This window comes from Sabethes cyaneus, chromosome 3 (assembly GCF_943734655.1).
Source record: "Sabethes cyaneus chromosome 3, idSabCyanKW18_F2, whole genome shotgun sequence".
Lineage (NCBI taxonomy): Eukaryota > Metazoa > Arthropoda > Insecta > Diptera > Culicidae > Sabethes > Sabethes cyaneus.
The window spans coordinates 253,858,288-253,885,288 of NC_071355.1; the positions used below are offsets into that span (position 1 = coordinate 253,858,288).

The 27,001-nt window shown below is 39.7% G+C and overlaps 2 protein-coding genes across 2 annotated transcripts; one reads left to right on the top strand and one right to left on the bottom strand.

The window, feature by feature from the left end:
• Positions 1-1,478: 1,478 nt before the first annotated feature.
• Positions 1,479-21,766, top strand: LOC128742108 (EF-hand domain-containing protein D2 homolog). The gene is made up of 4 exons (XM_053838325.1): positions 1,479-2,194; positions 20,411-20,575; positions 20,650-20,811; positions 20,891-21,766. The coding sequence occupies exons 1-4, from the start codon at positions 2,025-2,027 to the stop codon at positions 20,976-20,978; spliced, it is 585 nt and encodes a 194-aa protein (XP_053694300.1). The 5' UTR covers positions 1,479-2,024; the 3' UTR covers positions 20,979-21,766.
• An 85-nt stretch (positions 21,767-21,851) lies between these two features.
• LOC128743203 (zinc finger protein 568-like) lies at positions 21,852-24,530 on the bottom strand. The gene is made up of 5 exons (XM_053839734.1): positions 24,441-24,530; positions 24,239-24,376; positions 22,494-24,178; positions 22,313-22,431; positions 21,852-22,249 (listed from the first exon to the last, which is right to left on the bottom strand). Exons 1-5 carry the CDS (start codon positions 24,509-24,511, stop codon positions 22,100-22,102), a joined length of 2,163 nt encoding a protein of 720 aa, XP_053695709.1. The 5' UTR covers positions 24,512-24,530; the 3' UTR covers positions 21,852-22,099.
• Between the last annotated feature and the right edge of the window lie 2,471 nt (positions 24,531-27,001).

Here is a 27,001-nt window from a genome sequence, read left to right on the forward strand (position 1 = left end):
GGAAAGCTACATTGCATATGTTGTTTCCCGAGCTGCTTTGTGATAAATAAATTGTTCTGCAATTTGTTTTAATTAATTAGCGCTCTCGTTAACAAGTCCTCCAAGAACCTGGAGTTAAACCAGAGTAGTACATGTTATAAATTGACTGACTTAACAAAAATTTATGAAGCTCCTGAATAATAATAATAATTTTGATAATTTGAGCATACGCAGAGGTGGGCACATTTCCGCTAATCCGCTAACAGCTAATTAGCTCAGCTAACATTTTGGTTAGCGGTTAGCGGTTTCGCTAATTTTTAAAACCGTTAGCGTTTTTGTTAGCTTCCGCTAAATGTATGCACCGCTAAAAAAAACCGCTAACTTTTTTTAGCAGGAGGAAAATTGTTGAGGAATATGAAAATTTTGTTTTAATTCTGCTATTGAACTATTATCTATCTATATTATCGCACAGATTTGAGTCGAATCTCAAAACTTCGTAAAGTTTTGTACGCCTGGAAAACAGTTTTTCACAAAATTTTCTATGGCTGCGGAACTCCAAAGCAAACTTTGAAAAACTCTATCTTAAGGAAAATTTCCAAAATGTTTTTTATTGTTTCTTGTTCTTGTACTTGTGTCATTCATTTACAAATGTGGCCATTGACTCATAGCAAATTTCATCCTTGACAATCCGAATAAAATATTATTTGGAAAAATCTTTTACAAAATGTTCCACAGTGATAGAAAACTGCAAAGAATGATAGAAAAAACCATAGCCTGTCTCTTGGAAATATTTTCTATCTGTTCTATTTTCAATGTGAAAATGTTCTTCAAAACATTTTTTATGGACGCCTGTGATTTTTTTCATGATTTTTCCAGATATATACTTTATCTTAGACTTTTACAACGAACATTTTCGATTTTGCCAAAATTGGCGCTTAGCAAAGTATTGCTAACTTTGCGCTACTAACCAATTTAGCGGTTAGCGGTTAGCTTTAGCTTCCGCTAAATTTTTGGTTACTTTAGCGGTTAGCAATCATCGAAGCTAACGTTTTGAATTAGCGGACTAGCTGTTAGCGAAGCTAAAATTTCGGTTAGCGGTGCCCACCTCTGAGTATACGTATAATAAAGAATAACTAATAACAGATCAAATTGTTATAATCTTTTAACTGGTATAAAAAAGGGAAAAGAAATAGAGAAAAGATTGAGTTCAAAAAACGAAACTTTCGTAGAAGCCAGTTTATGTACGATACCAGTCTAGTCTAGTTTCCGCCACAGTACATTACATAATCAAATAATTTTAAAAGTCTGGTACGTCGCTTAAAAAGTTTAGTTTCATTCTTTTTCCGAGGTCTTAGATCAGGTGCTAACCAGTATAATTAGCTCTGACATCACTTTTTCTCCACGTTTTTCACCAGAGAGTGAGAGAGCGACGCACATGCAGTCTTCAACGAGCGGTCTGCGGAAGCCGTTACTGAGTCAGTTTTGTTTGAATTTTCAGTTTCACTTCTACTTTCAACTGGTGTAGGTTAACACATTCATTGGTTAGACAAGTGCGCCTTTTGTTTTGACATATAAGCCTGTTTAAGACTTCCCATCTGAAAAGCACCCTCAGCCTACATTAGTGAAAAACACGTGCTGTTTGTTGATCCCAGCAGCTTGCGCTTTCAATGCCAAAGCTGGTACGTGAATCAAGTGCAACTTTGATCGGCGTACAACAATAATAAACACAAGTCTTAGCGCGTAAGTGAAGTAAAGTACAACAAAAAATCGCGGTTCATACATCGCATATGATGTCGAACGAGATTTAATAAGCTGCACTTATCTCAGCGAGCCAGTGGTAGTATCATGCAAATAAAAGAAGAAGCAGTTTGAATAAAATAATTGGGAAAATATCTGCACAAAAGTGAATAATTGTTCGTAGAGGTTTCTCTTCCACTCGGTATCTGTGCCATTGTACATGTTTATGTCGGTATCGATTGGCTGGAAGGATATAAGCAGAAAGTGATAATTAGCTCTTTGAAAACAACAGAAGCAGGTAGAAAAAAATGTCAGCTGACTCGGAACTGTTCTCCGTCCTGAACCGCCGCCAGCAGATAAACGATGCTCTGGAGAACGGCGAAGAGGTAAAGCACACCTATCGTGTCGTTAACATCTACACCGAGTTCCACGAGTTCTCGCGAAAGGAAATCAAAGACTACCAAGCGACCTTCTCCAAGTAAGTAAGAAACAACATCTCTCCTGTATTGATTCCTATACAAATGCCTAACAATATCGATTATCTTTGAGTATAGTTGAGTGAAGAATATGCAAAATCTGCATTTGTAATTGACAGCTAGGCTTTTTTCCACGCTTGTATTTTGTACTATGGCAGAACAATACAGCATCTTCCGGTTTAAATGTCAAGGTCGAATCTCATCTTAAAGAGCATATGTGATTCTGTAAACCACACGGCTACACTTTCGTTGGTTCTTTTTTTCCTGATGAACTTGTGGAATCGCTGGAAGGTCACGCATCTGCGTCGTTCTGTACCATCCAGTTGTTCAGCAGGCCCGAAGAACGATACTGACAAGAACAAATCGATGGAAAGAGCTCGAACGAATGCACCATTAATTTTTATGCAGTGCACATGCAGCTCTGTCAGGATTGGAACCGAGCCTCTCCTCTCTTCTCTTCCTGTCTTCTCTATTCATTGAGCGTCCGCCCCGCCAGTCAGACCCGCAGCAGCAGGCACAAGCAGTCACAGGCAGGGCAGGTCAGCTGAACAATGGCACCGAACCTGAACTGCGCAGAACCTGTCCTTACGAAACGAAAGGAAATAAGAAGCAAAACATGTTGAACGAACATCGAAACGGCACGGTTAGTTGGCTTTAAAAATTTGGATCTGATATTTTGCGTGTTAATTTGGGGTTTGCGTAACGATTGGCCGCTTGCGTAATCAAAAGGGAAAATATCGGAGATCCAACATGTCGTAATGCTTGATTAACATGATTTATGTATTTGGAATAAGATTCATAATTGATTTGATATGTGCAGTGCAGTTGACATTCTGTACATGGCTTTTGCTATATTCGAGTTTATTTTCGTCCCAAATTACTTTTCTATGGCGTAAAACTAATCATGAAACTGTTTTACTTCATAAATGGATCAATAAACTAACTTTGAGAGCAGCTTTTTTGTGCAGAAGCGAAAGCAAACAATCAAGCGCAAATCTCATTTCAATTGAGTGACCCCGGACGGACGGTGCAAAATCGATTACTCCGTATGCTACCTATGCGGTGAAGTTTCCCTGTGTTTGACATTGCTATGTAGATGGCTCTTGGCTAATTTTATTTTAGCAAATAATCAAAAACCAATAGAATTTTATACATACATACAAAGACACTACATAAGTCTCAGTAATATATATACATAGAGCGATAATAAGATCTTCCACCCTAGGCATCCACTTGTAATAGATGCATGGTAGAATGAATTGACATCGGTGTTCGTGTCAATCGTGCAGCAATTTTGAATCAATTCTGTTTCGATTAGTTCAATGAAACAATTAAAATTCAATCGAGTGAAACATCAAAAATGATCTAGATCAATGAATTTAAAACTACATGGCTACACGGAATGAAAACTGTTTTAATTTTTAAGTGGGATTTGAATAAGCGATTGCTGCAAGCAATTATGATAATAAGAACCAGAATCTGAAAGTTTTAAGTTATTATTCAGTGAGATAAAGCGGACTCTTGAAAAAGTTACACGAAATGAGATTGGGTCGATTAACTTTTTGATATAATGGATCCTGTCCTGGATAGAGAAAAATATACCAAACGAACTCTATCTTGTGATTGATTATGTCGCGTAAAGAAGTATTTTATTAAATTGCGCAGTTTCGAAAAATGTCCGTCGATTCGCAAGATATCTTCTTGCTCACATTCATATCACATTTAGTCTGGTGTTCCGTAGAGCAGTATCTTGGGACCTTTGCTGTTCCTTTTGTTCATCAACGATTTGTGTGGAAAACTGAAATGCGAGACATGCATGCACTAGCCATAGGGAACATTCATACATTTCATAACGCAGATTTCAGTGATTTACCCCTGCTCCTCCATGCAACGCTATTTTGTATAATTGGTGCCAGGCGTGTAACACTTCGATGCAATCCTTCCCAAGCTCGTTATATAATTTGTGAATTGTCTCATATTCGAACAAAAGGTGTTGCGTTGAACAAACAGAAAGCGGAGAGTGGCGCAGGTGTATTAACCGCAAACTCCGGTCACTCCTTACAGAGATAACCATCGTGAACATGACGAAAGTCGGGATGTTAGATTGGGCTGACGCACCTCACGAAGATACCGGACAACAAGATTGTCTACAGGCAATAAACAAATTGTTCGACGCGCTAAAGTTTCTGCCGTTCTAGAGACGGGCTTCCACTACTAATGCTGAATTTCTATATCCCTGTTGGACGCTTTGCTACCTTTAAACCTTTTCCATATTTTTAGGATATCTGCTACTACAAAAAGACTGTAGATAAGAGTAATTTTTTAGCTTATAAACGAGACTAAATCGCATTTACATGATTGCAAATAATTGCACTGCGACAGAAAATTTCGAAGGGAATTTTATTAGGTTCTTACTCAATCCATCGTGGCTGAAAGTTTAAATTTAGTAACAGGATCCTGTCCTGTTGGTTGTTGATTATCCATTTAATGACAATAACCAGCTCGTTGAATGCAATACGCCGCGTAATTGGTTCCTGCTTTACGTTCGATACAAGCGTAGCTTAAAAACCGGAATCGATAAGAATCCTTGCTCGAGGGCAATTTACGTCCAACTAAACTGACCAACCAGTAGCAACACATGGCGGTCTTTTTAATAATAGTTTTATGGGGAATTAAAGTGAAACACGGTAATGTTGGCTAAATTTAGAGTGGTTGTTTGGCTTAGATGTTATGTTTTATGTCATTGGTGTCTCGCGGTTTTTTTGCACCATTCGATCCGGTTCGACCAACTTTCAGAGACCAGGTGCAACACATCCGATGGAATGAGACAGGGACGATTGCATAAGTATTTGATTATCTGTTACACATTAACCGACATTTGGTATCACTTTACCCAAATTTTAAGAAATATTTAGATGTTTTTTTAAAATTTATATTGATTGATATATTAGGTAGCTATTTGAAAACCTTCATAAATGAATATGATCACACAGATCGTTTGCCTTTGGCGTTTGTATACATTTACTGACCGTCAGCGCTCAATTATTTTGCTTTGAAATTTGAAGTTCATTAACGGCATTGTCCTTGAATGTCGGTGCACTGTTTGCTCACCAAACATGCAATTCGTTGCCGGTGTGCCAGATTTCAGTATCGGTAAACTGAAATAAAAAAAACAGTCGGATTTCAACAAGTAACAGCATATGTGCAAAACGTCAAGGTGAAAACAATTATTGTTTCTTGAACATATTTTCAACAAAAAAAAACATACACACGGTACACATATTTTGCGGTGCCACCGTGGAAGAAAAAAAACAGCAAACAAACAAATCTACACGAGAAAGGTACATAAGAGACGCATGTTCCCGCCACAACCGGTAATTAGCCGCGAGATGAAAGTGTAAGCTATGCGGCGCGAAAATTAGTATCCATTCCGCCGTGAAAGATTCGATCCGACGCAGGTCGGCAAATCGTCGACGGGCAGACGATCCTCGTCTTTTGAAATGCGCGGCCGACCGGCCTGTGAAGATGCTAAAAAGGAAAACCATCAGCTGTTCGCACTAAGCGTTCCACTTTTCTGGTCCAGGAAATCAATATAGAGTGTTATGCAATTTCACTTTCCAAGTTACGATATTTGCAAATGAAACCTGTAATGTGAGTGCCGTAATGACGGTTCGATCAAATAATATACTTTAAATTCAAATGACTCAGAAAATACAGATGACGGTAAAGCACACAACACTTTAGGTTGTCCTATTCACAAGAAATTTGTTTTGTATACACTATCATTTCTTTTCCTCGAAGGCATGAGCAATCGAATGAGCAGCTCGATAAACAACTGCCGACAGCAAAATCTGTAATAAACTCTCGAAGCAAACCCCCGGCAAGTTGCGGTTGTAAGAAGCCCGTCGTGGAGGCGCACAGTCTTTACCTTTACTTCATTTATTATTGCAATGAACAGTTTATACCAGCCCCCCAGTACAGTGCAGTTCTATGAGTCATTCAAATGTTACGACTGTGTTGTATACAGACTTCCGTCAAATCGTTTCACGTACTTAACTTAATGATAACGAACGAATCAACTAGTCGTTGCCCTATGAACAACAACTGGTACTATAGCACACGAATGCATCCAGAAATGGCTTTCAAATTACTCCATGGGTGTAATGTCCTCACCCCCTGGCTGTCGAGTGCCGCAGAAGTTCTTTGTTGTCGCCCGAGTCCAACGCAACGGCGCGATATGCGCGCTGAACATTATTATGCGGAGGGAGAGCGTGAATTGTTTAATTTTAAAATTATGTTCCATTTCTGTGGAACGGGCAATTCGCTTGCCTTGCCAGTTCTTTGTTTTATACCGGGTGGAGATCAATCACCAACGGCTGAAAAAACGTTTATCTTACATTTGTTGGGCGGTATATTTTCGAAGAAATCGTAAGAGTAATCAGAAGAAAGGTTCCACACCCAGAAGTTTTGAGGCAAAGAGGCTCAAGAATTCATGAAATTTCACACATAGGCAACAATACTTAACAATATTTAAAAAATTCAAGATCTCCAGTTTTTCTAGAAAACTCTTAGGAAAATTTTCCGATTTTTTCGGACATCGCCTATTCAAAAAAATTCATAAACCTTGAACCAAGAATAAAGTCGAATAAAGATTTTTTTACAAGGATCCATAAAATTCTCTCAAAAACTACAAGGTATACAGCCCTAAGAGTTGTACGAAAGGGTGACGTATTTATATATCATATCATATTTATATATTTATCATTGGACACAAAAACATAAATACAATACGAATATTTACGTAGACTATGTTGAACTGGGGTGCCACCTTGTACCTTGCTGGGAAGTTCTGCCGACAGCATCCACGACGTTAGCAAAGCAGATAAATTGACTGGATTTATTGAAAATCGTGCCCCGCATTTCGATCGCCGCTCGTCTTATAACACCTTCAAGCGCAATGTTGAATAGCAGGCCAAACCAGATCATCTCCTTGTCGAAGTCCCCTGCGAGATTCGAATGGGTCCGATAATCCACCCGAGATTCTCACACAGCACTGGAACCCATCCATCGTAGCCATGATAAGTCTAGTAAGCTTACCTGGAGAGCCGTTTTTGTCCAAAATTTTCCATAGCTCTTGTCGGTTTACGCTATCATATGCGGCTTTAAAATCGATGAACAGGTGGTGCGTGGGTACTCGGAATTCGCGGCACTTCTGGAGGATATGCCGCAGGGTAAAGATTTTGTCGGTTGTAGACCGACGCTCCATGAAGCCTGCCTGGTAACTTCCCACAAATCTATTGGCTATTGGCGATAGTCGATGGAAGATGATTTGGGACAGCACTTTGTAGGCGGCATTCAGGATAGTGATCGCTCGGTAGTTCTCACAATCCAGCTTATCGCCTTTCTTGTAGATAGGGCAGATAACCCCATCTTTCCACTCTTCCGGTAGTCGTTCCGTATCCCAAATCTTGACAATCAGTTGATGCAGACAGCCGGCCAACTTGTCCGGGCCCACTTTAATAAGTTCCGCTCCAATGCCATCCTTTCCCAGACAGCTGCTTTATTATTCTTCAACCGCTGGATTGTTTCTTTAACTTCCCTTATCGATGGGGGCGGCACATCTTCGTTGCCTGCTACACCAATGTGGTCACTTCGTCCGCTACCAAGATCTTCCGCCTGCACGCCATTCAGGTGTTCATTGCAGTGCTGCTTCCGTCTTTCGACCACCGCACGGTCGTCCATCTTTATTTCTGCACATTTCGACCCGCGGCACAAAGCCTTTGCGAGATCCATTGAGCCTCTGATAGAACTTCCGTGTGTCGTGAAAGTGGTACAGCTGTTCGAGTTCTTCGCACTCCTTCTCCTCTTGGTGGCGCTTCTTCTCCTTGAAGAGTCATATTTGCTGCCTCCGCTTCTGTTTATATCACTCCTCATTCTGACGGGTGGCTCTACGCAGCATTTGTACCCGCGCTGCGTTTTTCTCAGCCAATATTTGCTGGCATTCTTCGTCAAACCATTCGTTGCGTCGATTCGGTGCCACACGGCCTAGGACGTTCTCCGCTACGCTGTCAATGGCTGTTTTCACGGCATTCCAACAGTCCTCAAGAGGGGCTTCATCCAGCTCACCCTCTTCTGGCAGCACGGTTTCGAGAGATAACGTGTGGTTTTCGGCGACCTCCGATTGCTTCAGTCACGCTAGGTTATACCGTGGCGGGTGCCGGTATCGTATGTTGTTCACAACAGATAGTTTTTGACGTATCTTTACCATCACTAGATAGTGATCCCAATAAATTTTAGCGCCCGGATAGGTTCTGACGTCGATAATGTCTGAAAAGTGCCGACCATCTATCGGAACGTGGTCGATTTGTGATTCTGTCTGGTTGGGTGTTCTCCAGGTGTACCGATGGTAGAGGTTATGCTGGAAGAAGGTACTACGTATGGCCACGTTCTTGGAGGCGGCGAAGTCGACAAGTCTTAAGCCGTTTTCGTTCGTTTGCGGATGTGCGCTGAACCATCCAATCACCGGGTCCTCCTCCTGACCAACCTGAGTATTACAGTCCCCGATGATAATTTTTACATCATGTCTTGGGCAGCGGTCGTATTCACGCTCCAACTGCGCGTAAAATTCGTCTTTGTCATCATCGATACTTCCGAGGTGAGGGCTGTGCACGTTAATTATGCTAATATTAAAGAACTAGAACCGGCCCTTGATTCTTAATCTGCACATTCCGGGTTGATCGGCCCACCCGATCACCCGCTTCTGCATCTCGCCCTTAACTATAAAAGTTGTGCCCAGCTCGTGTGTATTGCCGCAGCTCTGGTAGATGGTATGACCATCTCTATACGTACGTACGTACCATCGTTCCTTTCCAGCATACCTCCTGCAGCGCTACGATTTGCGGCTCTTCACTTCTCTAGAAAGCACGTGAGTACTTCCGAGGAAATTTAGAGACCGACAGTGACAGTTCCATGTTCCTAATTTCCAATCGTTAATCCGTTTTCGTCGCCTGGGTCTTTGCCGATTGTTCCGATTAGAGTTATTATTACTTACGGAGTCCATTGCTTTGATTTTTTAGTGGTTCAGGCTTGCAAAGCCCGCAACCAACCCCACAGTATCGCCAGAGGGCCAACGTAGCTCGTAGGAACCCTCCTCCTCTGTCAGCATACGACCTTGGTTTCCACCGGGGTTGGTTACCCGATCTCCACCGAGGTGCTCGTATCCCGGCCAGTGATGTTAAAAACTCAAAATCACAAAACTCATGAAAAATCAAAATCAACTGTGAATCATGTCAACTTGATCCTATGCAGAAAAAACTCACGCGTAAGCTTTTCTGTTTTCATAGCAAGAAGCTTCTCTGGCGAATAATTCTCTTTCGCGCTCTGGTTCGTTGTATGAAATGCCAGTTGTGGAAGAATTAAGCAAAATGCTCACAGCTGAATTTGGTTCACATCGCATAGCAACAGAGACATCGCGTATAATAGCGAGAGAAATTCATATATGGATTCGGCGCTTCTGATCAAGGTTGAAATTTCATGGTGCTTGAAATCTCATTGAGTTTTTTGCTGCTATGAATTTGTCAACACTGATCCCGGCTGGTACCACGAGGCGGTAGGGGTAGGAGTTGCTGGGTAAGAGGCTGTGGACCACTGTGGGGTCTGTGGGGTCTCCCAGTGCGCAAGGCACAAATGGTACGCATTTCCCAGCCGTTTACCAGCCTCTGGGGAACTGGGGAACATTATTCTTACTAGTATTTGTTCGAGTATGCAGATGCAGACAGATGGAAATGGGAAGCACTTAGTCTCTTAGAAACTGCAATAAAAGTACGCCGCTTCATGATTTGTTGATATTGCGTGAACTCCGAACATAGCGGAATACCGCGACTGCGCTTCCAAACAATTGCGGAGAGTAGATTTTCTCATCGAGCAATGTTTCAGTGAGGACGATGATATCAACGTTCGATTCTCATCATCAATTTTAGTACCGAATCCTCGTACGTTTTGACAATAAACAAACAGGCACCCTTTCAACGTGCTTTCAGTGAAGCAGGGCTAAAACGATTGTGATGAATGCACCCTGCGAGGGGTTCGACTGAACCGAATGGATGAGGAACTTCCGAAATGCTATGCACAGTGCATTTCACGTTTAGCGTTATGTTTTGTTCCTGAGTTATGACCGGGAAACCAATGCACAGTGGTCCAGAAACGAAAGTTAAGTGGAAACTTACTTTTGCGGTTAAGCGATATATAATAGCTCCCTACAATGTTCAGCAAAGTTGTTCAACTCTAAAAGACAAATAATGCGAAATCAACGACTAAGTTCCAGTTTGGCTTGTAAATACATAATCCATAATAACTTTTTATAAGAAAGAGATAGAAGGATAATTTCTTCGACAAAGTTGTAGCTAAAGATTATATAAGTAACTTTGCCAAAGACATAGTAGGCGTATTTTTAGGTGTTTCTAACTTACAGGGTGTTTTACAACAAGACCTCTCAAAAATCACTTTTTCGCTGATTTCTTCAGATGCAGGGGTTTTATTGCATCATAATGTTTTACAAAATTGGTTATCTTATCAAAAGACATATTTTTGTAGAACATTGTATGTTGAAAACTCATACGTATAACGAGTTCTAAGGTTTTTCCTGTATTTTTTTAGTCTTTTTTGGAATAGAATATCTCAAAAAGGGGCAAACGAAAAAAATCTAACTTGGCCGTTTCTGAAAGCTTGAAGTTTTATCTCAAGCATATGTGAAAATAAAAAACTGGTTTTTTCTCTAACTCGAGTAATTTCGGTTTAATTATTTCATGTTTGACCATTTTCTACTATGCAGTATTTTCCAATATCTTCTTGAAGACGATTAAAGTCAACATGTCAATAGTAAAAAAGAAATTTGTCGTACCTTGACACAATTTCTTCTGATTGTCACGTAAAATAGTCTTCGAACTCCAGATATGGCACCAGTTTTCTATCAGCACCAGCTGTTTTTGATAAATATCTATCTCTCAATTTTCATTACTTTTGCAAATATGCTCAATCTACCATCAATAATGTTTTAAAAATAATTTTCAATAAAAAAGCAAAAAAAATATTGGTTATTTCATACGTAATATTGTTAACTGTTATTTAAGTTTTATGTCATTTTTTAATCGCAGGTAAGTATATCAAAACAGGCAAAGAGGTAAAAGAGAAAAAAACTTAAAGATCCTTTTCGAACTTCAACCACTTTATATCAGCATATCGTTGATTTGGAAAACAAAAAGGGTAGTCATTTATTTGAGAGATTCAATAAATGTTTTGTTTTGGAAATATTTTATTATTGTTAGCAATATAATAATTTATTATATTAATAATTGGTTTGCGCTAGGTGGAAGCTCCAGAGTACGTGTACAATACGAACGATTTTGTATTGCAATGACTGGATCGGACGACAGCAGGAGGCGTTTGAACACATCCTCTAAATTGGCAATCAGGTTAAATTTTCTGGCGTGAAATTCCCTGAACTTACAAATACATTTATCTCGCGTTTCCTGTACCTCTTCGCTTAATAACCCTATGGGTTGTGTCGTGGCCTTAATAATATCTGCGCCATGTACTAGCATTTTATTAACGGTTGGCGATATAGCTAATATGGAATTGAATGGGAAATAATCTCCTAAACTACCGAATTACTTTCATGAACATTTTAGATACTAATTTAAAATAACAGTAACGGTACCCTCAAATCTTTTGACAAAAAACTCCAGGACTCTGATAGGATTTGCTTGAAAGCGTTCCTCCTTTTTTACTACGATCATAGTCATGTTCCTGTTCCTGAATACGTACAAGACATCAATTTTGAAGACTTCTCAGCTTTCTGACACTAAAGTAATTTAAAAGATTACTTTAGACTAGAATCAGAAATGTCAATATAAAATTTAATTTCATGTGCATATATCCAAGTGAAGATTCCCATGACTATTTGTAAAATAATGAAAATTGTAAGACTGATATTTATCAAAAACAGCTGGTGCTGAGCTCCATTTGCAGAGAGGACAATACGACAGTGATTATTTGAAATCCAGGATAACTGCTAACCAGAGTACAGTAGTTCTGTGGAGACCAAGGCCCTTCACTCTAAACCACCGTCGAACTAACTACGCGCGCGATGAACCAGCCTGCCGCTGTATGCAGCTAATGAACAATTTTAGAAACATACTAAACTTAAACATGTCGACTGATACTATTAAGAAAAAACTTTCTGACTATTTCTGAGAGGTCAATTACATGTACACTAATACCACTGGATTTTATATTATTTTGTATTTGGCAGAGATGGCATAAACCGCAGCGCAGACCAAAAGACACACATTCTCAAACAACACAACACTCGCCATGCGGTGTGTGTTCGCCCAAAAATTCCCTTCAGTGTCTCTTTTGATAAACACGCTCTTTCATGTTTTACGCGCACCAAGAAAAGGCAGTCGCAAACGCAGTGTGATAAATTTGCTGCGTGCTTTACCACACCAAGAGCCGCACTCTGCGCGGATGGATTGTACACCCTGCGCTGGGTCAGTTGAAGCGGTGTGATTGAAAAAAACATTTTTACTGTTGCGTCGCCTGTTCCGTACTAACTTAACATAGACCATATTAGTTGTTCAGGGCAGCGTGTATTTTCTCTTTTAAAAGGGCAGAAAATTTGTAAATACAAAACAATATTTTTGCGTTAATTCTGCACGGAGTGTGGCAAACGGCAGCACCAAGTGCTGTTTGGATGATCACTCACTGGGCGATTTTCACCGAGTGCTGTCGTTCGCTCCCACTCCGGTTTCGCTCGTACGCTGTGTGCATATTAGCTGTAGAGGTGTGTTGCCGAATCGCTCTGTGCGACAGGGCAAAATATTGGAACATTGGGCGCATAGTGTGAGCGAAAGACAGCCCTGGTATTTGGTATTATAATTTATATTTATATGTATGGATTGGATGACGGGCGAAGTCCATATATCTTGACAATAAACAATTGTAAAAACTACCGTTATAAAAACTTATTTGGTGAATATTTCAGCAGTGGTTCGAAAACTAGCACAAGGTCGAAAAACTAGATCTCTTAACTTATTCGGAGTTCGAAGACTATTTTACGTGACAATCAGAAGAAATTGTGTCATGGTACGACAAATTTCTTTTTTATCATTGACATGTTGACTTTAATCGTATTCAAGAAAATATTAGAAAATACTGCATAGTAGAAAATGGTCAAACATGAAATAATTAAACTGAAATTACTCGAGTTAGAGAAAAAACCAGTTTTTTATTTTCATATATGTTTGAGATAAAACTCCAAGCTTTCAGAAACGGCCAAGTTAGATTTTTTTCGTTTGCCCCTTTTTGAGATATTCTATTCCAAAAAAGACTAAAAAAATACAGGAAAAACCTTAGAACTCGTTATACGTATGAGTTTTCAACATACAATTTTCTACAGAAATATGTCTTTTGATAAGATAACCAACTTTGTAAGACATTATGATGCAATAAAACCACTGCATTTGAAGAAATCAGCGAAAAAGTGATTTTTGACAGGTCTTTTTATAAAACACCCTGTAAGTTAGAAACGCCTAAAAATACGCCTACTATGCCTTTAGCAAAGTTACTTATATAAGCTTCAGCTACAACTTTGTTGAAGAAATTATCCTTATATCTCTTTCTTATAAAAAGTTATTATGAATTATGTATTTACAAGGCAAACTGGAACTTAGTCGTTGATTTCGCATTAATTGTCTTATAGAGTTGTACAACTTTGCTGAACATTGTGAGGCGCTATTTTGAACCACAAAAAACTTTCCACTTAATTTTCGCTGCTGGACCACTGTGCAATGGTTAACGACGGCACATAAATAGTCCTTAGAACTTTGGCCACAGCCCTGAAACATTTTCTTACAGAGGATACTGCCGAATGTATCCGATAAAAGAATAACTAATGTCGAATTTGTTTATTCAATCCGGATTGGAACTGGATGAACTTTTTGTGTTCATTTGCTCCTATCTGACAGATAAAATTCATCCAGTTTCAACCCGGATTGAATAAACAAATTCGACATAAATAATGTCGAATTTGTTTATTCAATCCGGGTTGAAACTGGATGAATTTTATCTGTCAGATAGGAGCAAATGAACACAAAAAGTTCATCCAGTTCCAATCCGGATTGAATAAACAAATTCGACATAAGTCATTTGCCAGAAAAAGCATCGCTTACTCAGACACTAGTAACAGCTCGATTGTTTGTAAACAAGGTGCAATAAAGGGCAAATTGAATAAAAAACAATTACGTTTCATGAAGTAAGGGTGCTACCGGCAATCGGTAGACACGGATCAATAAATAATTGCTGGTGTTAATTGATAGACTTGTTTTTAAACGTAAAAAAAAAACAAATTGCAGTATAATTAAACCAACCTGGTAGGTACAGGTCCGGCTGTTTTTACCTGTGCAACTTATTCCGTTGCAGAGAGCCACTGAACATATTGTAAGGCTGCCTATAGTCAAACTTGTTACTGATAGACACTGGTTAAGTGGAGGTGTGCAATAGCAAAACTAGTGTCGTTTCGCCGGAAAAAATGTTTATGTTAAAATAGGTATTTAAATTTCGTTCGTGCATTTCTAAAAGCATCCTTTTTTTACTCTACGGAGAAAAAGAAAGCAGAGATTACTTCTTTAACATTATTATACCCTAATGGAATAGCAAGCTGCTCAATCGGCAGTAAACCGTAAATCCCTAGCTGCTGAGGTGCGAATATTTGCATTTTTCACACCTTACATTCGCTACTATTGTGCACTTTACTGTAAGTACATGTGAAGCAGAAACGTTCTTCCAAAGCTCGCTTGAATAATTGCTGCAAGTGAACCGAACGTCCTCCTTTGTCAAGGGCAGCTGGAACCGCGTGACTCACGTGTTCGGAAAGACAGAAAATATGACCTATTTTCCACCTGTCCGTAGCACTGGTCAGTCGTGCATGTAATACGTCAACATTGTAAACGTCCCTCAGCCTGGTTTGGAGTTTTTGCTACTCGTCAATCAATTCTCATCACACATCACACGTTTTGATCAAAATTAAATTTTTACGTAACAGCTCGAGCCATCGACCCTACTGCTGCATCATACTTCAATTTGCTCGCATCTGCAGTTTTCCACGCTCTCCCCGCGGATTTATGCACGGGTGCGGCGACTCCATCGAGATTGTGTTTTATCGCTGCAACCCCTTCGATCGGTTGGTTGAGTAAACTAACCAAATTTGATACAGCCGAGGGAGGTGATGTGGTTGTGCCTATTCTCACCATACTAATTATCTCCTTATAAATCGACACGTGACCACACTTTGTCTTCGAGCCCGACCGCCTGATCGAACAGCTTGTTCACATGCGATATGGGCTGTTTTTGTACCTAACAGACATGACAGAAAGTCATGGTAGGTACAATTTATGTTTCGTCGCAGCAGGAAATTTTTGTTCGAAAACGATTTAGTAAATTATATGCATCCATCGCATGATTGATGTTCTCCCGACCGCGGTCTATCATCTATTCAGCAGTCCATTCCGTCAGGTGTATTCGAAATGATTCATACATGCGAGCATACATACATGTAGAGAAACCATGCATGTCTAAAATTACATCTATGTTTGTCATTGCATGACCACATGGATGGATTGCATTCTACAGACAGCATACAGGGACCAACTGCGTCGATTAAAGATAAAAATAATAATGGTCGACCGAATGTGGTTTCAACTCTGTTTCCTGTTTCATTTAGACCTGCTTTGTGTGTCCTTTCATCTCTGACTCATGGCTCTGTGACCGGCAGCAGCTGGCCGTCGGTAATAGTACGCCGGTCACGTCACTGTACTGCGTTGCTGTAATGCACAGAAGTCATGTTGATGTAAAGTGAATGTGCACTTCGAGCGAAGGTTCCATAATCAGAAGCTGATGCTTTTCTTTCTTTCATCATTAGTTCGATATCTGTGCTAAATTGCCTTGTGTCAACTCATTACACAATATTCCGATGGTTTCGAACTGTCTTGTGGCTTCCTTGATGAGAGAGCATAGTATGTTAATTACGAAACTGCTAACAGAAAAAGGGGGGAAATGGCACTTTTTGAATAATTGTACTCCTAGCTCTGATTAGGATTCGATTGAGGCGAAGTGAGTGTTGCACGTTACGCATCCAGTAGCAGGCAGCAAAAAGTGTGGTTTTAGCGATAGATTGATACATAATCGCCCTGCATCGGCATGGCTTGAACGTGCCGACGACACGCAGACTGGCTGGGGTTGACGACGAACGAAATGCCATGCGGGTTAGTCGGTCGTTATTCGACAGTTGATTGCATAAAATTCCTACTCATCGCCGTAAACGACGGCGCGAAGCATCGCGATGCGACGTGGGAAAACTATTGAGTTATGGCCTATCTTGGCTGGGCTCAGAGCTTTGTTTTCTGTACGCTCTTAGTAGGCTTCGTGATTGTGTGCTACTTATGGAAATTTTCATGTGCGACGTATAAGTAGCACGCTCGGTAGCAATCGCAGCGAAAGTGATTTGTTTATCCGCTCTCTATAGCGATTAATCCAGTGCGGAATTGGTAAGCAAAGTATGTATATAGATTCGGTTTGTTTTATATGAACAATTAAATACGCTTTTTTAAGTTCCGACAAATCAACTGCCTAATGTCGCACCCTGTTATGCTTACTGACTGTAATTTTAATTTCTGTGTACGTGAACTGCCTGCCGATTGAACGTGCCTACCGAATTAGAAGAAATTTTTACCTGATTCGACGGCCAATACCGAACCGTAAAATAACACGAGAATGGTCAAACGGATATATGTGACTTGAGGCGGAAACACAACCAAATACATGCTGTGTGTTGCTATACCGGTTCAAATGGAATGGAACAAATCGAGTACTAGAGTGTTCCAAAAGTGGCTGCCGGCTTATTCGGTTGATTGCATAAGTAACCAAACTAGATTGTGGCACCAACTAGTCATTGTTTGCCGGTGTATAGGACTACCAACAAAGAATACATTGAATTTCAATTCCAATTCAAGTAAGCGCCCGACACATTTGGAATGTGCGGCAAGCAGCTGTACAAGAAACTTTGATAGCGGAAGTCATTCTGTGGTTTTTAAAGGTAGCGACGACCTTCCGTGGTTCAACGGATACTGAAGTTGCTTGGTTAACTTATTTATCAGGGCTACTTTAACACTATCACACGTTTAAGGTTTATTGTATTGCTCTGTTAAATGAATTGCAGAGCTAGTAGCTACCGTGCAACCCTGCAGCACTTGGAAACTCGATTTCTCTATCAACAATAACTGCCGTCGAAGCATATCTGTCCCATCCTCCCATGTTACAAAAAACGATAAAGCGAAAATCGCACTCAAAGTTGAAAAACTTGTTTTGCTAAAATTGTTTAATATCGCTGTTATTATTTGCTCTTCTTTGAGAAAATGTTGAAAAATACTTTTATCAAGTTATATATAAAACTGAACGTGAGTTTGTATGTTTGTGCGTATGTCCCATCATAACTCCAGAACCTCTTGATCATTGACAAAACGGGAAAGGTCCAAATAAGTAAAAGGGGATGCGTTCTCTTGCATTTAGACTGATTGCAGAATTGCAGTTGTGCAAGTAGGCGAGAGACAAGAGGCCGGAGGGTCCACCAAGGATTCAAAGGAACTCGAGACTGCCTCTGATACTCGAACAACACACATTACTCGATTCATCATCACCTTGACCAATTGCGTTAGTTTATCCGGAAATCCGTAGTAGTTCATAATCTGCCATAGCTGATCTCGATCGATCGTGTCATACGCCGATTTAAAGTGGATGAATAAATGATACGTGGGCACGTTATATTCGCGACATTTCTGCAACACTTTCTGAAGCGCGAATATCTGATCCGTGGTGACACGGATACCCATGAATCCCGCTTGATATTGCCCACGAACTGCTTTGCAAATGGTGATAATCGACGACATAAAAGTTGGGAGAATACCTGAGGGAGAGAGTTATGCTTCCACTGTCAGTTACGCTTCCATCGTCCAAAAACTGGGAATTTGGGAGACATGGCTCAGAGGTTTACAACCTCTTTACATTTTTTCCTTAGAGGCTGAGACTTTAAACAATCCGCACAAAATGTTGTTTTAATTAGTTAAAACACGAATTGTTTCGGTAAAACTCAAATGTGCTACATTCAAGCAACATTTCCTAAGTAGACTTGCCGTCATAAAAAAAGATATTTACTTTGTTGTTTTTTCAGCTAAGCACGTGACCGCAAGCATGCTGCTGGATTTATGTGTGCACGACGTTTTCCGTCGTACCGCGTTTGCCATAAGTTTACACATCGTGGGTGACACATCTCACAGCGATAAATGCTGCGCTGTAATTTAATCTCTTACGCCACCGAGTACACAATTAAACTTATTCTTTTAATTTCACTCTCATTATCTCTGTCGTATCAAATATTTGCATTCATTGGTGTGACTTAAAACGACCGTATCCGGTAATAGCTTATAATCTATTAATGCCAACCGAATGGAATCGAAACGAGTTCAAGAACGCAAACACCGCGGCATCCGATTTCGCTTATAAATTTTTAAAGCCTTGCAAATGCATTCTAACCGATAGAGAATTACACCGATACATTTGCACAATCTCCGTTCAATACTTGGCTTCTGGGCTTTACGAGGTTCGCCTCGCTTGCATGTAGTTCTTGAACAGTAATCGATCACTTCTGACCGCAGATAAATGCAATAATAGTCTGTTACCTTCACTATTTTGTTCCTCACGAGTGGCAACGAAGGTATCTCTCGCATTCCACAGCGTCGACATTGTTTGGGTTTTCCACCCGGGGGGGTGCACGCATTGAACCGGTGCACTTACAACCATAGTAGACCATGAGCTGTCGGTGCGGTTAGCGTTTGTTACACGCAGCGCAAACAAGTAGCTATGGCAATGCCACAAGCAGAAACATGGTAAAGTTTCGACACACCGAGCTCCGGTTTCCAGCGAGGCTACTGGTGAAGTATTTTGAAAATCAAGCTTCTGAATTCGATGCAGGTAACTTCCAATGGAATTCTAGTCAGCTTGGTATCGTTTGAAGATTGCAAGCGTTCTTAGTATTTAGTGAAAGTTTATAATTGCTCAAACAGTTCAAGAATAAGCGTGCAAGAAAACTGATTAGTAAGCAGAATACAACAACTGATTAGAAAGCAACATGATATTCATTAGCTTTATATTCTTCATTGCATGCACATTATATTTCTTTATTACTTTATGATTTACAAATTTGAAAAAATGTTTAAATGTTTGTCAAATCAATATTCATTATAAAATGTTATCTTTACAAGCAATAATATTATGATTAAAGTTTAATCCATTCAGTAATGGATTAAAAACAATAATTGTATTTTGACTTCCAATTTTAGGCAGGTAAAAATTAATTTCACACAAACCACCCTATTTTTATTTTCATGAAAAGATATAAAATAGGCTTGAATTGAGTGGAATTCATGAAGATTTTTAATACGGAATAGTAAAGAAAAATGGTTTGAGGAACTTTTTTGCTTATTCAGCATCATTTTCTCCTCGTGAGTCTCGTGTAATTAGGTTAATGATGACTTCCATATACTTTTTGAAAGGTTTCTAAACGTCCCACAAATTTTATTTGCAGTTTTTTTTTCAAAACTGCTCTGAGGATTGTCTTGGGGCATTTTTGGTGTATCATCAGCCACCAGGTATCCTGTAACATAAGTACCACTCCCAAACAACGCCCTATTTTAGCTAGTTGTTACTGCCATGAATCGCATAACAGTCCCATTTATATAGAAAACTCCATAGAAAATGGGACTCTTATGCGATTCACGGCAGTATAATAATAGGCAGCTTTATATTTTAAAGCAATCACATACCTGCCCGCTTATGGGAATCCCTTCGTATAAAAATGTGCACGTTTGGTTCTGAAAAGCAAACCAACGCCTCCAACGAAGCAATACAAAATCACTGCACAATTTAGCAGGTGACTAACCGAAGACCCTTCTACAGTATGTAAATATCCCCTGAAAGTTGAGACTTGACTACTAACAAATCTCCTTTTGCGATGCACGATGACTCATGCCATAAAGCGGTAATTTATTCTCTTGCTTCGCATTCGCCTGCTAAATTTTGTCTTTCTTTTGATCTCTCTCTCACCTGGACAGTTACGATGTCGGCAAGGACGGTTTCCTCGATCTGGCTGAGCTGAAAATCATGATGGAGAAGCTCGGTGCTCCACAGACCCATCTCGGCCTGAAGGGAATGATCGCCGAAGTGGACGAGGACAAAGACGGCAAGATTTCGTTCCGAGAGTTCCTGCTAATTTACAGGTGAGCCAAACAGTCATATGAGTCACCAATGAGCACGATTGATACTATGTTTGTTTGTCTTTGATCATACACAGAAAAGCGCGAGCTGGCGAACTGGTTTCGGACTCCGGGCTCGGTCAGTTGGCTAGGCTCACGGAGATCAATGTCGATGAGGTTGGTGTGAATGGAGCTAAGAACTTCTTCGAGGCCAAAATCGAACAGCAATTGAGAACAAACAAGTTCCACGATGAGATCAGGTGAGTGAGCGTAATAATTACTGCGATGCTAACTAGATCAAACTTTGTGTTTTGTTTTGTTTGTTGTGCTAATAAACAGAGAAGAACAGGAGGAAAAACGCCGCATGGAAGAGGAACGTATTGTTCGGCGACAGCAGTTTCAGCAGCGCGCAGCCGTTTTTCAGTAAAGTGCTAATTTGGTTGCGTGGCTGCAACTTTTTAAACTGAAAAAAAAAGAAAGGGCGATCCAAGTTCACCGTCCAGTTCAGTTTTGGAGCAATTGACAAAGCAAACAAAATGTTTCTGTAAATGTGTAAATGTTATCGTTACTTTAGACTAAACGCTAGTTTTATTAGTATATAATTGTAACTACAATGTTCAACGTTTGAGAAGTAGACGAAAAGTATGTGTCATGTTTAGTTAATTGATTTTACCCAATAAAAATAATACAAGTTTCGGGATTTGAATAATGAATGTGATAAAGGTGAATTCATAAGTAACAGGTAGGATACCGCAGTCGAGAACAGTAATGTAGAAAGACGCCACGCAAATAAATGGCCATATTTTCACTTTTTTCCCTGACCTAAGGGGAATTAGTACAAAAAGGTATCTCACCACTATTCTACCATAGTAAAACTGTGCTTGATTTTATCGCTCTTTGCCACTACATAATTTTAACGAAAACCAGGAAATGAACTACGGCAAGTGCGCCATATAGGCAATGAGAGCACTGCATCGAACAAAAGTCTGCTCAAACTATATGAGGTATATTTTTGATAACAAGAATTAGTCGAGCTAGGAGTAGTTTGAAGCATGCATGTGTAGCAGAAGGAATGAGCTCAATTGCTGATGTTCGGAGGAAAAGATTCAAAAATTCTTGTGTGTCTATTTAGTTTTAGTGCTCTTTGAAACAGTATAGCGTTTAAGTGGATTTGACAGTCACAATGTATAAGACTATAATAAATATTCCAGTTTAAAATTACCTTTAACCTTAACATATTTTGAAAGATCACTTGCATTTTATTTCTTTTTGTTTGTCATTCAACTCAAGAAGTGAGAGTATATGACAAAACAGCTGCACATTTTTCTTCCAGCAAAGTTTCTAAAAATTCTCACGTGCTGGAGCGCATATTTTGTTAAATTTATTCCACCTTCTACGTCTGCTCCGAAGAATTTTCGGAAAGATTTTATGCGTACTGGATTCATAATTCGTAGGTCACGCTGCCCAAAAAAACTCCATTTTTACGTGCTCCTTTCCATGAGGGAACCAGCGATTTTTTTGCGAGAGCAGATTCCCTTCTAAGCCCAACTAACCAAAATCTTTAAGCTTTGAGTGTCGGCACCGTATCATGTCTGCCTTCAGTGCAAAGTCCCTTCGACACACGGCACACTGGTATGGTTTAATTTTCATGTGAAAAGCTTTAACGTGTTGACCGAGACCACCACTTCGTTTAAAAACCTAAAATATATAATAAAAGGTATGTTAAATATCAATACAGATCAAAGATATACGCTCCCTTACCTTGGGGCATAGCTTGCATGCGAATCGCTTCTCATCAACATGCGTTAGTCGATGCTGACTAAGATTGACCTGTCCACCGAATCGTTTTCCACACGTTTCACAAATAAACACTTTCAAACCTTTGAAAAGAAAAGAAAAACTATTAGAAGGGGTCTTACCAATCCAGCATCAACTAGCATACCTGTATGAACACTTTCGTGTACCTTCAAACTATTGTACGACTTAAACTGTTTCGCACAGGTGGAACAAACGTACAGCAATCTATCGGAAGTTACTGCTCCCGACTGCAACGACACAACATCTCCCGTGGTATTTTCATCCGGCTTAGGCATTGAAAACCCACTACCGTTGCTTCCGGTGCATTTTGCCAATTGGAAGTGTTTCTTCAGATCGAACAATTTGTCGAAAATCTTTTGACAAACGCCACATTTATGATTCCACTGATCAACGGGCCTGTGGCTAGCCTTGTGTCGGTTCAAATTGTACAGCCTGGTGTAGGATCGATCGCACATTGTACAATCGAAACGACCCGTTGTCGACGATCTGTCTTGCCGTTGAGCTTTTCGATTCTCCTGCGCTCGTTTAGCCTTATCAAGCCTCAGCTGTTGTTTTAGTAACCTTCGACGACATACGGGGACATGTGTTCTACGCTCATGCCAGGTACAGAATTTCTGCTGACAATTAAGACAGCGATACGAGCGATTTATCCTAAACGGACAGTGAAAGATTTGGTGACGTAGCAATTTTACTCGTGAGTGGAAGTTTTGTCGGTGACATCTGAGGCACGGAAGCGAAGGAATAACAGGTTGTAGAGGCGGCAGCTCCACGTGGATTACTCTGACAGTCGCGGAATTGCCCAAATTTATGGGCTCTAACGGTGCCAGTTCCATGTGACTCGGAAACAGTTCGTCTTTATTGTCGTCCGCTTGTATGGGGAGCTTGGAGTAGCTATGTTCTTCCCAAGCGGTAAAACCAGCAATAAAGTCCTGGTAATAACCAGAGTATTCTTCAAAGTTTTCTTCTAATTCTGCTGTGTTTTCGGTTTTAAGATTAATTATTTGCGGGGCAACTGTTTGACATGTCGGATTAGGCAATGACGAGGGCAAAGTAATTTCGTACGGTTGCACCTCCCGAATTGTAGCACTAGTTATATCCACAATTGGAGGGTATAAGTTAACAATCTCTAAAATCTCACAATTTTTTGACTCTCGAGTTTGCTTCGTGATTTGTCCTTCGTTTGTTAGAGTGTTAAACAGCAGCAATTTGTTTTTGTCGTTCGTAATATTTGGATTCTTGATAATCAGTGAACTTTCAGTTTCTCTAGCTTTCGTTGCATTATTGTCGACCGTTTCTTCTTTAATGTTTATCAACGGTTCCTGTTTGATTTTCATCGTTCTCGATGGAACATCCGGAACAGGTTTATCTGTAGGCAGTTCGCTAATGCCAGTATACTTTTGCTCGAGATCTCCTTGAACTTTGGCTACGTTATCGTAGAATGTCGAAAAGCTATTCAATACTTTTAAGCAGCTGCCACAAACCTTGGAAGGATAAGGCATCAATTCCAGACTAACGAACGGCAAGCATTTTGTGATCAAAGTGGCATGCATTCCGAATTCCGATAACAAACTTTGACACCATTTGTTGAATACTGTGCCACACAAGCGACAAGTCATATCCAACAACTGCGTATCTTCCCCACCGGACAACTCCTCCTGATCAGTCTCCGTTTCAGGTATTTCACCTTGCTCCGGTGACGTATCCGGTTGCTGTTTGTCTGCCTCTATTTTTTCAGAGCCACATTTTACCAATATATTAGTCGATTTCCTAATCCGAATGGATGGAATCGCTGTACTAATTAGATTTTTTCTGAAAGTAACATCACATAAGAAACATCTAAAAAAAAGTGCAAGCCCAGCGTTTACCAACCGGTAGATACAATCCTTAAAATCACTCGCTTTGAAATGACGACTGCAAATCGTACTCCACTTAGTAGGCTCCCATTCCGGGTTGCGGCCAGCGAACTTAATCCATTTGGCCAGAAGTTCAGGTTTTCTCAGGGGATATCTGCAAAACCCAAAACCGTCGTATGCAAACAACTATATATTGCAACCCTCAATTTTATACTCACTTGTGATAAGATACGTCTTCCGAATGGGCATATTTCAATTCGCAATCGGGAACTGTACATGATGCTGGCATTTAGCACTTTACAAACGAAACTTCTGTAACAAATAAACTCAGTTCGAAATTTTATAAATAAATCGCTTAGTTTGCTCTTTAACAAAAATATAAATACAACAAACATTAACACACACTTTGACCGAGGAGACAGAACGTCATGACAGTTAGACAGTGTTGCCATTTTCTGTTCTTTTCAAAAGCCTTTTCAGTGAAAAAACCTGAGTTAATTCACCTAGCAATGTGACCTGGCCGTTCCACTGCAATATTTTTTTTTGTTATTTAATTTAACAGTATAATTCACAAGAACTCAAAGCAGAGCAGAGCCTAGGTGCTACATTACGTTATCGAAACGTGATCTTCTGTTTTTATATGACAGACTTCGCAGCCAGCTGCTAGAGTACAGGACAATTGCAGGGCCAGTCGCAACGATCCTATTGACTCCAACAGCCTCTCCAAGCCGGGATTCGAACATACGACGACTAACTTATTAGGGCAGCATTATACTTCGAGGACAGCTGGGAGACAACTTGGTTTTATCCGAGTTTATCACAAAAAAAACAGACTAACTGGTAATTCACGACAAGTGTGTAAAAGATTTTTGTGTAATGAATTAGTAATGCAGCATCCAGCATGCTGCTCAAGTTTAATTAAAGGGAATTTTACAAACATATCGTAAAAAATATACATTGAATTTTGTATAGTAGAAACAAGGCGTTTACAACAGTTTTTATTGTGAATATTGAAACTTATAGTAAAATTGCCCAAGTAACAATTTCAGGCTGATCAAACGCTTTAATAGCTGATTTTATTCAACCTGTGGCTGATCTATGGTTTAGGTTTAGAAATAAAAACCTTTTTTCAGCTCTTAAACATCTAAATCTGGTGATTTTATCAAACTTCAGGGTAATTAATAGCTGCTTTCGAAGCTGCATTGAAGCTTAAGAGAAACTATTTTGCGCTCTTAAATAGCCAATTTGCGCAATGCTGTCAATTCTATTTTTAGAACGACAAATAGTTTTCCAATCTGCTTTTCCAGTCGCTTAATCAACGCTTCATCAACCTGCAGCCAAAAAAATCTATTTTTAAACTTAAAAAATGGAGCGCAGCCTTTTATTTTACTGTGAAATGTTTCAAACGCGATATTTTTAATTTCGAATATCTTTAATTCGTATAATTTAAGCTAGCTACTTAAAAATGCATGTCTTTTTTTCCGGGAATTGAACCCGCCATCTTTTGATCCATAAGCACTCACCGTCTGATCCCCCAAGTAACAATGGTAGCTGAACTGCAAGAGCAATGGCTGTTTACGAGTTGGTTTGAGGCGATCAAAGCTGCATAAAGTAAGCACTCAAATGGTGTTTAAATAAGCGATGTTTAAGCTACTTTAAGTTTTTCAAACCAGTTCTCTCCCAAAAGCTGATAAACAAGCTTAATAGCGGATTTTTCTGCTAAACAATCTGCTTCTAAACAGCCATAAACATCAAACCGTTTTAAGGCTGCTTAAAGGTGTTAAAGTGTAGAGTGGAAGCTATCATTAGACTCACAGCACAGACAGACATAACTCTTGGAAGAAAAATCGACAAAAATTATCGTACCTCAAATTTAGCCTGAACACTAGCACCATCTATGATCGACATTCCCAAATATCAAATAGCAATATGGGTATCCCTCGAAGTAGCAAGTATTTTTTATGGGGAATTTCCCTTCTTTCGTCAAAAAGCGCCACTTTGACCAAAACGGAGACATTCCCAACTAAGCCCAAATTTGAAATGACGGTTTAATCGGTACGATGAATGGAAAACGAGTGTTATGTCTGTTTGTCTGTGCTCACAGCTTTCAAACTACTTGAAGGCTGCTTAAAGGTGTTAAAGTGGCTTTACAAACTTCTGCCAAGTTTTCTTTCGGCTCACAGCACACATAGTGTCAGATCATAGAATTTCGCAATTCGGCTAACAGCAAAAGTTTGTCAGTTATCGACATTATCGACTGTTTCACGCTAGGCGGGCTAGGCTTCAGGTGTAAAGATATTCTCACTGTCGGTTTTGCGGATGCAAATGGGGCGGATCATGCGGTAAGTGCTTATGGATCAAAAGATGGCGGGTTCAATTCCCGGAAAAAAGACGCATTTTTTAATTAGCTAGCTTACTTATACGAATTAAAGTTATTCGAAATTAAAAAATATCGCGCTCGACAATGTTCACGGCAAAATAAAAATGACGCGTTCCATTTTTTAAATTTAAAAAGATTTTTTTGGCTGTATAAAGGTTGATGAATCGTTGATTAAGCGGCTGGAAAGGCATATTGCAAAACTATTTCTGGTTCTAAAAATAGAATTGACAGCATTGCGCAAATTGGCTATTAAAAAGCGCGCGAAAACCTTTATTAAGCTTCATCGCAGCTTCAAAAGCAGCTTTTAACAAGTCTGAAGCTTGATAAAATCACCAGATTTAGATGTTTAAGAGCTGAAAAAAGGTTTTAATTTCTAAACCTAAACCATAGTTTAGCCAC

Coding starts and splice junctions, on each gene's coding strand:
- LOC128743203 (XM_053839734.1), bottom strand. CDS start 24,511: ATGCCAGCATCATGTACAGTTCCCGATTGCGAATTGAAATATGCCCAT. Junction 24,377..24,440: donor GAAGACGTATCTTATCACAA/GTGAGTATAAAA, acceptor TGGGTTTTGCAG/ATATCCCCTGAGAAAACCTG. Junction 22,250..22,312: donor CATGCAAGCTATGCCCCAAG/GTAAGGGAGCGT, acceptor TATATATTTTAG/GTTTTTAAACGAAGTGGTGG.
- LOC128742108 (XM_053838325.1), top strand. CDS start 2,025: ATGTCAGCTGACTCGGAACTGTTCTCCGTCCTGAACCGCCGCCAGCAG. Junction 2,195..20,410: donor TACCAAGCGACCTTCTCCAA/GTAAGTAAGAAA, acceptor TCACCTGGACAG/TTACGATGTCGGCAAGGACG. Junction 20,576..20,649: donor GAGTTCCTGCTAATTTACAG/GTGAGCCAAACA, acceptor GATCATACACAG/AAAAGCGCGAGCTGGCGAAC.